The sequence below is a fragment of the Primulina huaijiensis genome, chromosome 16, assembly GCF_012295235.1.
Source record: "Primulina huaijiensis isolate GDHJ02 chromosome 16, ASM1229523v2, whole genome shotgun sequence".
Classification (NCBI taxonomy): domain Eukaryota; kingdom Viridiplantae; phylum Streptophyta; class Magnoliopsida; order Lamiales; family Gesneriaceae; genus Primulina; species Primulina huaijiensis.
In genome coordinates this window covers 7,798,989-7,811,588 of record NC_133321.1, presented here as the reverse complement: position 1 = coordinate 7,811,588, position 12,600 = coordinate 7,798,989, and the positions used below count along the sequence as shown (strand labels likewise).

The 12,600-nt window shown below is 37.4% G+C and overlaps 1 protein-coding gene across 13 annotated transcripts in view; it reads right to left on the bottom strand.

Annotated features, from left to right (window-relative positions):
* The window catches only part of LOC140961813 (uncharacterized), a 13,995-nt gene extending 3,341 nt beyond the window's left edge, over nt 1-10,654 (bottom strand). Inside the window, exons 1-9 of one of the 13 annotated variants that reach the window (XR_012172394.1) lie at nt 10,387-10,654; nt 10,215-10,277; nt 9,819-9,885; nt 9,556-9,686; nt 5,754-5,798; nt 5,350-5,667; nt 5,168-5,251; nt 4,883-5,058; nt 4,668-4,773 (exon numbers count right to left, since the gene is read on the bottom strand). Coding sequence is in view for 11 of the 13 variants with exons in the window: in XM_073420518.1 (XP_073276619.1) it covers nt 4,956-5,270; nt 5,350-5,667; nt 5,754-5,798; nt 9,556-9,686; nt 9,819-9,885; nt 10,215-10,277; nt 10,387-10,533 (1,086 nt within the window). In the remaining 2 variants the exon portion in view is untranslated. Of the gene's footprint in view, nt 1-4,667; nt 5,271-5,349; nt 5,668-5,753; nt 5,799-9,555; nt 9,687-9,818; nt 9,886-10,214; nt 10,278-10,386 lie in introns of those variants that run through there. The other 12 variants (XM_073420523.1, XM_073420525.1, XM_073420528.1 and 9 more) reach the window with 12 other exon arrangements.
* Nucleotides 10,655-12,600: the final 1,946 nt, after the last annotated feature.

Below are 12,600 nucleotides of genomic sequence, written 5' to 3'. Positions count from 1 at the left end.
AGAACCGAAAGCAGCAAAGTTGGAGCTGGTTCATACTGATGTATGGGGACCATCTCCTGTGACATCCCTTGGAGGCTCGAGATAATATGTCACATTCATTGACGATTCGAGTAGAAAAGTTTGGGTTTATTTTCTGAAAAATAAATCTGATGTTTACGAGACCTTTAAAAGGTGGAAAGCCATGGTGGAAAATGAGACCAACTTGAAGGTGAAGTGCTTACGGTCTGACAATGGTGGAGAATATGAAGATGATGAGTTCAAGAAATATTGTGCACAGAACGGGATCAAGATGGAGAAAACCATTCCTGGTATACCTCAACAGAATGGTGTAGCTGAAAGGATGAACAGGACCTTGAATGAACGCGCAAGGAGCATGAGATTGCATTCTGGATTGCCAAAATCATTCTGGGCTGATGCTGTTAACACTGCAGCATATCTGATCAACAGAGGACCTTCGGTACCATTGGACTACAAAATACCCGAAGAGGTTTGGAGCGGCAAAGAAGTAAACCTTTCTTTCTTGAAAGTGTTTGGATGTCTATCCTATGTTCATATTGATTCAGCAAGCAGAACAAAACTTGATCCGAAATCAAAGAAGTGCTTCTTTATTGGTTATGGAGATAATGAGTTTGGTTATCGTTTCTGGGATGACCAAAATCGGAAGATCATTCGGAGCAGGGATGTAATCTTTAATGAGAAACTTCTGTACAAGGACAAGTCAGACATTGGAGCTGGAGATGAATGTCCTGAAGTCGAGAAGACTGATGAAGTGCCATTGACAAACATTCCTGTGAATGAATCGAAAACCAGTAACCAGGAAGATGAAGAAGAAACTGCACAAGATGATGACCCACAAACTCCGGTGATTGAACTCAGGAGATCTTTGAGAACCATTAGACCACCTGATAGATACTCCCCTGCACTTCACTATATTTTGCTGACAGACAAAGGTGAACCGGAGACTTATGAAGAGGCAATGCAAAATGATGATTCAACCAAGTGGGAGTTGGCCATGGAAGATGAGATGGATTCACTGTCATCCAATCAGACGTGGGAGTTGACAGAACTTCCGCAAGGCAAAAAGGCGTTACATAACAAGTGGGTGTACCGGTTAAAAGAAGAGCATGATGGTAGCAAGCGGTACAAGGCAAGACTTGTTGTAAAAGGCTTCCAACAACGGGAAGGAATTGATTATACCGAGATTTTCTCTCCGGTGGTTAAATTAACCACTATCAGGACTGTACTTGGACTAGTGGCGAAGGAAGACTTACATTTGGAGCAGTTGGATGTAAAGACTGCGTTTCTTCACGGTGACCTAGATGAAGAAATTTATATGAAGCAGCCACAGGGCTTTGAAGTACGGGGAAAAGAGAGAATGGTATGCAAACTTCAGAAGAGCTTGTACGGTCTCAAACAAGCTCCAAGACAGTGGTACAAGAAGTTTGATGGATTCATGAGTGAAAATGGATTCCTAAGGTGTCAAGCTGATCACTGCTGTTATGTGAAAAAGTTTGACGGTTCTTATATCATACTACTGCTATATGTAGATGATATGCTGATAGCTGGAGCTTGTCTGGAAGAAATTGATAAACTCAAGAAAGATTTATCAAAGGAATTTGCCATGAAGGATTTGGGTGCTGCAAAGCAAATCCTTGGAATGAGGATCTTCAGAGACCGGGTGAATGGATTCTTGAAGTTATCTCAAGAAGAGTACGTGAAAAAGGTGGTTAGCAGATTTAATATGGATGAAGCTAAATCTGTGAGTACTCCTTTGGCTAGTCATTTCAAACTAACCAAAGCACAATCACCATCGACGGAGCAGGAGCAGGCTTATATGAATAAGGTTCCTTATGCTTCTGCTGTCGGAAGCCTCATGTATGCAATGGTGTGCACAAGACCAGACATAGCACATGCAGTGGGAGTTGTGAGCAGGTTTATGAGTAATCCAGGAAAGCAACACTGGGAAGCAGTTAAGTGGATTCTCAGGTATTTGAAAGGTACTGCTAGTTGTTCTTTATGCTTCAGGAGATCAAAATTTGGCTTACAGGGTTTTGTCGATGCCGATATGGGTGGTGACCTGGATGGCAGGAAAAGTACTACTGGATATGTGTTCACATTAGGTGGTACAGTTGTAAGCTGGGTGTCTAAGCTGCAAAAGATTGTTGCGCTTTCGACTACTGAGGCTGAATATGTTGCAGTTACAGAAGCTAGCAAGGAGATGATATGGTTGAAATCCTTTCTGGAGGAATTGGGTCAGAAGCTTGAAGATAGCACATTACACTGTGACAGTCAGAGTGCTATTCATTTAGCAAAAAATCCTGTTTATCATGCTAGGACAAAGCATATACAGGTTAGGTACCATTTCATCAGATCAGTGCTGGAAGATGGAGTCTTGATGCTGGAGAAGATTCCTGGAAGTAAAAATCCAGCCGATATGCTCACGAAGACGGTAACCATGGACAAACTGAAGTTGTGTTCAACTTCAGTTGGACTGCAAGTATAAATGGAGATATATGAGCTGCTGCACTGATGGTGTGAAGACATGATTGAAATCAAGTTTTCAAGTGGGAGAATTGTTAGGTAAAAGTGGGCCCCACGTCAAAATAAAATATTCAGAAATTGGTATCCCACATCGGTTTGTTTACAAAATTGCTGTAGGGAATTAGTTATAAATAGAGCTCAATTCCTTCAGTTATTGTATCCCAAAATCAAAAGTTTTTTAGCTTTGATAAAAAGAGAGTGCATAGAAAAAAAGAGTGTATTTTTTTCTTGAGTGCGGGAATTCTCTTTGTGTGAGTTAGAGAAATTATTTTCTCGGTATACTCGGGTTGGGAGTGTGAGAAATATTGAGTGTATTGGTGTAATACACTTGTTGTAATATTTCTTCCAGTTATAAAAGTTGCAGTGCTCCGTGGATGTAGCCTATATTGGGTGAACCACGTAAATCTTTGTGTTCTTGTTGGTTATTTTATTCCGCATTTTTGGGTACTATATTATCATCGTGGTTGGCATCGCTTCGGGGGTGTAATTCCCCAACAGGCTGGTCGTGCATAGGAAGCAAGGAGCGCAGCTGCTGCCACAGTACGGACGAGTGCGATTGTTTTGGATTCGGCCGAATGGTTCTGGGCTAGGAATGGGTTTGAGGCTCGTCTGACCATGACTTAAGGTGTGAAGGAGAGCCTGGTATTGGTCGGTTATGGTCTGGTCGGGTAGGAAAGTCGTTGAAAGTGCGGAGTGGCAGTTGTGCGCATGGAACCCGTGATAGGCGCTGTCACGGCTTGCTTGATCTACGGCTTTTGCGCGCGACCAGAATTGGTAAGGGCTGTATCAGTGGCTTGGTTAGTGTCTAAGGTGATGGTCAAGTTTTATTCGAGCCGTGGATTGTTTGGAGCCGTAAAGAACCCAAAGTGTCAAAATTGGGCCGAATAAAGCAAAGAATGAGTCTCGAGTTGCATGGCTCGTGTGGGATGGTTTGGACTGTTCCATAGGTGGCCCTAAGGGTCTGGACAGTAGTTTAAGGTGTTGGTTAAGGGCAAGTCGAGTCCGGAGTCGTTTGGTAATTCATAAATCGTTTTATTTAATTTTGGATATGTACAGCTAAGATGCAAGTTCATTGGCCGTTTTAAGTTGTAAGATTTAAATTGGGGCAGCATACTTGGGGATCGATCAAATGAGGTCCAGATAGTTATTAAATAAATATAACGTGCAAAAATATTAATTTTGAGGTATATAAGTTGTCTTGTGGCCAAATTACGCATGTATGGGTCTGAAAGCTGGAGAATGTGTCCAAGGACCTTTCCAACTTTTCTTATGATTTGTAGTGGATATCCAGTCCAAAGGCTGTGATGATCCTTGCTGTTCAAACGCTGTGATGTTAGTTTGATCAAACGAATTATGTTATGGTGTCACATTTCAATGAACATGACTCTACGCAAAATTTTTAAGCTGATGTTATTTCAAGCGAAGCATGTTTTAAGAAAATGTTATGCAGGAAATTCACATCACACCGTCGTGCACCCAGCAGAGAGATGACATCTTCAAGTTGCTCGATTCTCAATGCAAAACTTTTTTAGATTTCTAGTGCAATCTAAACAAGAAATCCATATTTCAATCGTCAACCTAATTTGGAGAACGAAGAACGGTATTTAATCTAGTTGATTGTTCGTAGAGAATTACTAAAAAGACTATATCCGCTTATCCCAGAATAAATTGGTGTCTAGCATGTTAGAACACAAAAGTAAATAATACTAACATATGACGCACAAAAATATTTGATTGTCAAAACAAAAATTTCTTTAAAAATTTTGAACTTTTTCTACATATTGGGTACGAGAAAATGATACACCAACACTTTCGACTATCCTCATACATAGTTAAATAAATAAATTTGAAATTAAAAAATAACCACCCAACATCGCGATTAAGAACGTTTAACGACGCTTAATATGACCTACCTTTAGCTGATAAGTTATTATCCCTTTTTTGCCGAATCGTAGAGCTTTCATCACATTTCGCGTTTAATCTCGTTTTTTCGAACACCCCCTAAGTCAATCTTCATTCTTTATAAAGTAGATAGAAATAGAAGCGAGTATAGATTGAGTGTAAGAGTAGAACGATACACAGAAGGCCAATGAGTAAATCGACGACGAGAAAATGTAGACACTATGAGAAAGGAGAAAACATAATAATCAGGAATAAAACATTAGAAGTTCGTACTCGTTTCATAAATGTTGCAGAATCAAACCACGATCTTTCTCAGTAAAAATCAAGAATCTGCACATTTATTCTATGGAGATTATATCGTATACTTCAAGCAAGTAAACATTGATCCCTATTGTTAAAGCAACTAGACAGAAAGTCACTTGGGAAGGAGCTTCCATACCTCTCGCACATTAGAGGAGCCATCTGCAACCTCCGAAACCAAAGAAGCAGCAAAAGTACCTAAAGGAAAAAGATCATGTCAGAAGTCTGAATACACAACAGCAAAATCTGCAACAACTTATAGAGAAGGCTTCCAGATTGTATCTTATCCATGTTGAATAAAGAGAGGCTCTTGTCCTGAAAGGTAAAGGCATAACTCCTAAAAGCAAAACTTGGATACAGAAATCGGAAGATGGGAAAAATGATCGAAAGATAAAAGGAACATCACCAAATAGATTCCACTTACCATCGTTTTCAACCACAGAAAGAAAGCGCCTTGATCCACCTCCGACCCCAAAATAATACTTCTTTGCAGCCATGTACACAACTCCTTGAGGGTTACATATACACTGAACATAAGATAAAGAAAGAAGTTTGATGGGAATAGTACCGCAGATTTAATTACTTCAAAGCTAAATCAAAATGCACCTTCTTTATCAGTCTGTATAGATTTGGAAGGGCAGATATTGAGTAAACGGTCTCTGCCATGAGAATGACATCATAGCTAGATGCCCGATCTAGTTGAGCCAAATAGCTAGCTTCATTTACATCTTTACAGGCATGAGGGAGAATACAATGTACTTCAACCCAGTCACCTGCAAAGAAGCGAGTATCCAAATTGTTGCATTCATTCATATCCGTAGCCAAATGATCAGGCTTTTTCTGAACATTAGCATTCACGTTTGGAATGGTGAGGCATTGCAAGACCTCTGCATTAAAGTCCTGGAAATGAACAGATGCTGCACCCTATCCCAAACAAGGAATAATAGTGATGGAATACCAACAAAGCAAAGCATCAATAAAATGATAATGCCAATACACCTTTTACTTACCTTTTGGCAAGCAAAAATACCTGGAAGCCCATGCCCACATCCAAGCTGAAAGATGTTAAGACACAAGAAGGCATTAGACAACAACCAAACAACAGCATGATGTAGACAACTATAAATAAGATTTCGGGAGTATGAAAATGGAAAGCAAAAGAGAGTATTTCCAAAGTGACAAAGATATCAGTAATGTAATTAATCAACTCTCAAATTGACCTAAGATCTTGGTTCGGATCATATAGAAAATGGTTCGGTCGATAAAAACAAAGAGAAATATAATATAATTCCTAGACAGAAAGAAGTGAAACGATAGTTTTAAGCAGTCGGCAAATCTTCCTTCAACGACTGCGGAAGGGTCAATTCACAATAAAACTATGAGACTACAAATCATGGCGCCTGGAAGGAGTGTTGCAAGCATCTGCCTGCAATAGTAGATGGATGTGCACCCTGTGGTGGCAATTTCAGCACATGCAGGAAGTCGAATGGACAAATTTCGTAAAGGTGCTGACTGTTAGAGTAGGTGTCCAGCAAGCCAACTTGTGGCTCGTGCTTTTATTGACTCTAATGTAAAACAATCTTTATTTTAATAATATTTTACGATTTCATTCGATTATGGTATTATGCTTTATTTATATACCTATGCAAGCTGCATAGATAAAGTCTTTGAATATACAATAGGTACCATGAGGTCTGCCTCTCAACATAAGACTATGAAACTCATTAGGTAATGTACCGTATATTCTAAACAGGTTCCTAGTCGATTCAGCCGCCTAAAACAAGGATAAAGGTCGCTTGAGCTTGAGACTAGCATCTGTGATGTAAACGACATGTTTCATTGGCAAGGACATGGAGATGTCTATTCACACAGATGGGTGATCATATGATGATGCACTGAATAACCCTCTCTTGGACTGTCCAAGTGGTTCTCACTTATCGAGTGGAATAGTCCGCAGTTATGGTTGTACACCATTAGTCTTTTGACTCAGGACAATGTAGGGGCTATACGTACTAGCATGCACTTTGATCCGTTTACCGACTCCAGCGAGGGTCATCAGGTGGCGAGGTTGGGTGTAGTTTCGAAATACGTAGGAGCAAATGCATTGTAGTCGGGGATTCACCGTTCGCCTATGGGTGAAGATATCCTATGTGATCTGATGAGTTAATAGTGCAAGGAGTCTCTGGCCAGAGCAAGAAATGTGTTTTAGCGAAATGTGTTTTCCTCGATATTCCAATGGTTGCAGATTCGATCGGGATATATGTTTTGAAGAGAGCGTAATGTACGCTAACCATGACTAAAGGTTCTTGCAATCACTATCAGTGATACCTAGGGGATCATGGGGCGATGCTATTAGACACTTTTATCATGATCCGATAGGTGCAATCAGAAATGAGTTCTGACATTCTTGATTAAGGAGTTGATGAAAAGAATGGGGTTAACTAGGGTAAACCCAAATAAGAAAAAATGTTATTCTAAATCACATGGAGATGTGAACCCACGGCTAGCTGTATCTCTGAACCATTGAGGGTCACACAAGTATCGGATTCTGAATTCTCGTTGAGATAATCAAATTTCAAGGAGTTGGAATTTGGCGACTATAGTTTAATGAATATCAAACATGAAACTTATAAAAAAGTTTATGAGTTGATTCCATAGGATGAAAGAAATGGAATTTAGCATGATTGCTAAATAAGAAAGGAGAGTGGAACTGCCTGTTTTGTGAAGGAGTTCACTAAAACTGGCAGCAGCCAAATTTGGTAAATGAAAATTTTGATCTACGAAATTTTCGATTTTCATTATATGAACACGACTTGTATCCTTGATACATCGGCGCTCTATGATCGTCGATCGGGGTTATAATGAGTTCGGAATCATTTATTTTGTGAATTTGAAATTTACTAATTAAATGATTATGCTAGTAGTGGTGACTACTAAAATGCACAAATTCTCATATATGTTCTAGAGAAGTCTAGAATTAAATTGACCAAAGAGTTAATTTATAAATTAAATAACGGTTATGTAATTTAATTAATGTACATAAATATTTTATATGATGATATAAAATATGTGTATATGATATTATTATATTATGTATTATTAAAAGTTAATAAATACATTATTTATTAATTATATGGGAGTTTTAAATATAATGAAATTGTTAGAGTCCTTGTGGGAGAAAAGCTCCTAATAAGATTAAGAGTCTTACTCTATATACACACCACTAGGACTCATAATTACGGACCTAATTTTTGCACAAAAGTATTAAAGAACCCTTCCTTTTCTTTGAAGCAACCCACGGCCACAAAAGAAAATATTGGCAAAAGATTTTTGATTGAAACTAATTTAGATTCACTTAATTCTTGATTAAGAATCAATAATTGTTTTGTTAATTATTGATTATGAATCAATAAGTGAAAATTATCATGATTGAGAATCATGACTCACGGCTATCTCACGATTTTGGTGAAAAGAAATTCGGCCATCATGCTTCCTTCCACTACCGCGCCGCCGTCGCTGCACTGTATCTGGATTTTGGAAATTCGGAGGCTGCAGTCTTAATGCATAAATCGTTTGGATTTTCTAGTGCAAACCAAACGAGGAAAACAGTCTTCGATCGTGGACCTAATTAGACGATCAAAGTTGAAGATCCGTTCGTAGCAAAATTACAAGAAAGGCTATATCCGCCTAAACACCGGAATAGTTTGGAGTCCAGTGTTGAGAACGCAAAGGTATAATTCTAAACGCCCTATGAATGTTTCTAAAAGCACGACGCCCAAGAACAAAAATTTTATACTTCCACTTCGTCTTGGGTGCGAGAATACGATGTCCCAACATTTCGTAATGGTGCTGACCTCATTTAATGGTGTCGTGCAGATAGTTGCACACTTGTGCCAGACACTCCCAAAGAAATGTGCAGATGTACGAAAGGTTGTAGGCCAATTATGCTCAAATTTAATGCCGCAATACATGTTCATATGAGCATCATGCAGAGTGTATGATTTACCAAAAATACAAGCCTTGAGCTACATGATGCGGAATTTGAGCACATTCTACACAAATCAAAGAATTTTCTTTGCATAGCGAACTTTTGGTTTGGTGGTGAGTTTGCTTCAAACTTAAATTGTTGTATTGTTCCTGTCCGCCATCGAGTGTGTGTGCTTGGTTAATTGGCTCGTTTAAGTCTCATAATCACTTAAAATTATCTTTGACTCATACGAAATGACTAATGGGTGCAGACTGACTGATAAAATTAGAAAATCAGGTCGCATACAGCTGAGAAAAGTCTGACATCTAATAACACTTGAACTTCAGAATTCTGGACACTGTGCAATAAGAACTTTGTCTTTTGAAGTCAGATAATGCTAATTTTCTTATTTGAAGAATTTATAACAACGAAGTGAAATGCCTATAATTACAATCTCAAAAGCAGATTCATCTTTTCAAAACTTTGTTGGATGCGGGATTTTTGAGGAAAATCTAATGCTAGACTTTGCTCCTTGATTTTGTTGAGAACTGAAAATCATTTCAAGTTTTCAACCACATTTTTATTTCAATCAACATCAACCTTTGATTCATTAACAATTATATTATATATATAAGTAGGGGATGTCATGAAATTTTATAGGATTGAAAGAATGTTTTTATTCATTTCTTTGTCAGTTCCTTATTCTAGATAGATCTAACAAAACAAAGCACAAGTAAAACAAAAATAGCATTGAATGGCAGAAAAAAGGGTGAAAAGGGATGACAAACTATCATACTAATTATAGATATTTTATGTTTTTATTCACCTTAGCGATATAGCCTCACCTCTAAAACTCGCTTTCCTGTGAATGACAACTTCCCATCTTTAATCTCGGAGCTAAGGGCGGTGATTAAATCTAGAGAGCCCTCCCATAATTTCAATCCTCCTGTTCCCACTCGCAAAATGTCAAATTTAGCTACAAACATAAACTCACGCCAGTTATAAGAAATATTGAATCACCGTCTCATGGAAGAAAGATAAATCCATGCACGCATACATATAGAACATGATTTGGCAAACACTGACTGACAGAAATAACAAAAACAACCTTCATATTTTCCAGGTACTAAATCTGAATTGGCCAAAGCAAAAACATCCTGAGTGCTCACCCTTCCCTGTAAGAAGAACGACACTTATAGATGCCACCTAAGATATCTACCGGAAACCCAGTTAAGCGATTTACTGGAAAAAGTTCCCCAGATATCAGCTTCAAACAAAACCTTAGTCCAAGTAGAAAAAGATCAAGAAAGCAAAATGAAAAGAATATATCTGCCCTGTTCTAACTATTTTCAAGCAAAATAAGAAACATAACAAAATAAAAAACAAAAAACAAAAAGCGAATATGAAAGGAAGAACAAATAAAAAGACATGGACAATCATCCGCATGCTCACCAATCCAGACGATTAAAAAAATATCCTCAAGATACTCTTAAGAGTTAATCACCTTGAGGAGTGTAACCCCACCAACGTTCACTGGTTCCGCAATATACTTAACACATGCCGAAACCTATATTTCAAAATGAAAACGAATCTGTAACTTTCCCAATCTCAATTTTGATACAAACTCTTATTAGAACTTAGTTTGTTTTCTAAATATCTAATACACAAAACAGTACCTCTGAGGGAAGAACTTCAAGGCAAGGTGGAGGGGGCTGGAGAGGTATTTGTGGGGAGTCCATAAATCCCAACCCTGAACTAGGTTTTTCATCAAAGAGACGAAAGATTAAACTTGCATTAGATGAATCTGATTTTTTGGATTCCATTGCTGAATGCTCTTTTCGGGTATCAGCTCACCGCTTTTTCTTTCGTTTCTTTTCTATTTTTTTTTTAAAGAAGGTCGAGACTCCAGTCCGGGTCGGGCTGCGTACCTATTTTTGTTTTGGGCAAATTAATTTAAGGGTGTCAATTCGGGTGGGTGGATTGGGTTGAGTCGGGTTGAAGAATAGTACTATTCAAAAATTGCTCAACCCGAAGCTGAGCCAACCCGAAAACATTCAAACCGAACCCGAATCAACTCGATCAACCCGTTCAACCCGACTAACCCGATTTTGATTTTTTTTAAAAAAATATTTTTTTAAAAAAATAAAATTCAAAATAAAATAATAATATTTTAATTTAAACATCTAATGACAATATCTTCATATATATGATTTAAATTTGAAATTCTAATTGTAGAAAAATAAAATATATTTACTAAATCAAACAAACAATTGTTTAGAAAAATAAAAAATGTTCAAAATAAATATTAAATTATGAAAATTTATGATAAATATTTAATAAATATTTTTTTAGACATACAATATATAAAAATGTAGGTAATATTTAATAATTATATTTGTTTTAAAAAAATTTAAAATTTTCGGGTCAACTCAAATCCAACCCAACCCGATCATTTTTTTCGGGTCAGCTATCGGGTCCAACCCGATCTGATCCGAACTCGAAAATCTCAAACTNTCGGGTCAGCTATCGGGTCCAACCCGATCTGACCCGAACTCGAAAATCTCAAACTCAAACTTGATTTTTTTCGGGTTGAATCGTGTCGGGTTGATGGGTCGTGTCTGATTTTGAAACCCGTACAAATTACCAATCCCTCCTCATCAACATAACTTTCTCTTCACTGTTCACTCCCTTAGATCATTGTTTAAGCTCCCTAAAAAATTTCCAAAAATATATTCATTTCATAATTATGGTATGTGGCATTGTTTTACATATTGAGCATGTTCTTAAAGGCATATAGCCCAAAGATATGTAGTTACGCAAGGTTTTCACCCGATATACCATGTCAGATGATCAATTTTTATTTTTATTTTTTAAAATGGGTCATCATGCTTCCATATAATAAATTGAAAATTTACTTCTTTGACCGAAATGTCGCCGGGTTGTATCCACAGGGTTTTACATACTGCTCCTCACAGCCTATCCACACAATCGTAACAGATGGTTCCTGACATAAATTCTTTCAACAGAACTTAGTACAACCCTGTTTTGTTTCCTATCTTTAGGGTATATAGTAAAATAATTTAATTTGAAAATAATACATAATAATGGCTATAAGACTTGGTCTTTTTATTCAAACATACAAACTATATTACATAGGAACTTTATGTAGAGGATGATGAACTTGTTTAGCAACTTATAGTAGCTAAGAATCCAACACGCATAAATTAGAAAGAGAAAATATTACTATTTATTTGAAATAAAATGAAGAGGTTGAATGATACTTTCATCTTTCTTCTGCCTTAGTATTTATATAAGTCTTGATGGATTTGAAATTCGGACTTGAAATCTTGTGAATTATTCTACCAGTTGTGGCCGAAAGTATCTTATGAGTGGTGGTCCCTTCTGTGAGGATCCGGAATTTCGAAGCAAATCACGTAAGAAATAAAACTCGGAACTAAGCTCAAAACTTTAATCTTAACTATAAAACCCAAATATAAACTTAAATTTTCAGCTAACATGACTCGAGGAAATAGCTCCAAAGCTCGGAGATTAGCTCAACGAGAAGCTATGCTATAAGAAATTAAACCACATCAATCGAAGAGTCGTCATTGGAGAAGTAAACCCTCAGCTCAAGGACTCAATCCTTTAGCTCAATGAAGCTCAACCATGCTTGTCCTAAAAAGACCAAAAACGGAGCTAAATGAGGAACTACGAGAATGGACAAATTTATTGAGCAAGAATTGTCCATGAGGTAAAGGTTTGGACAAACTTATTGTGCAAGAGATGACCATTGAGTTAACCAAAGAAAGAGCTAAAGGAGCTAAAGGTTTGGACAAATTTATTGTGCAATACATGACAATTGAATTAACCAAGAAAGAAAGCTAAAAGAT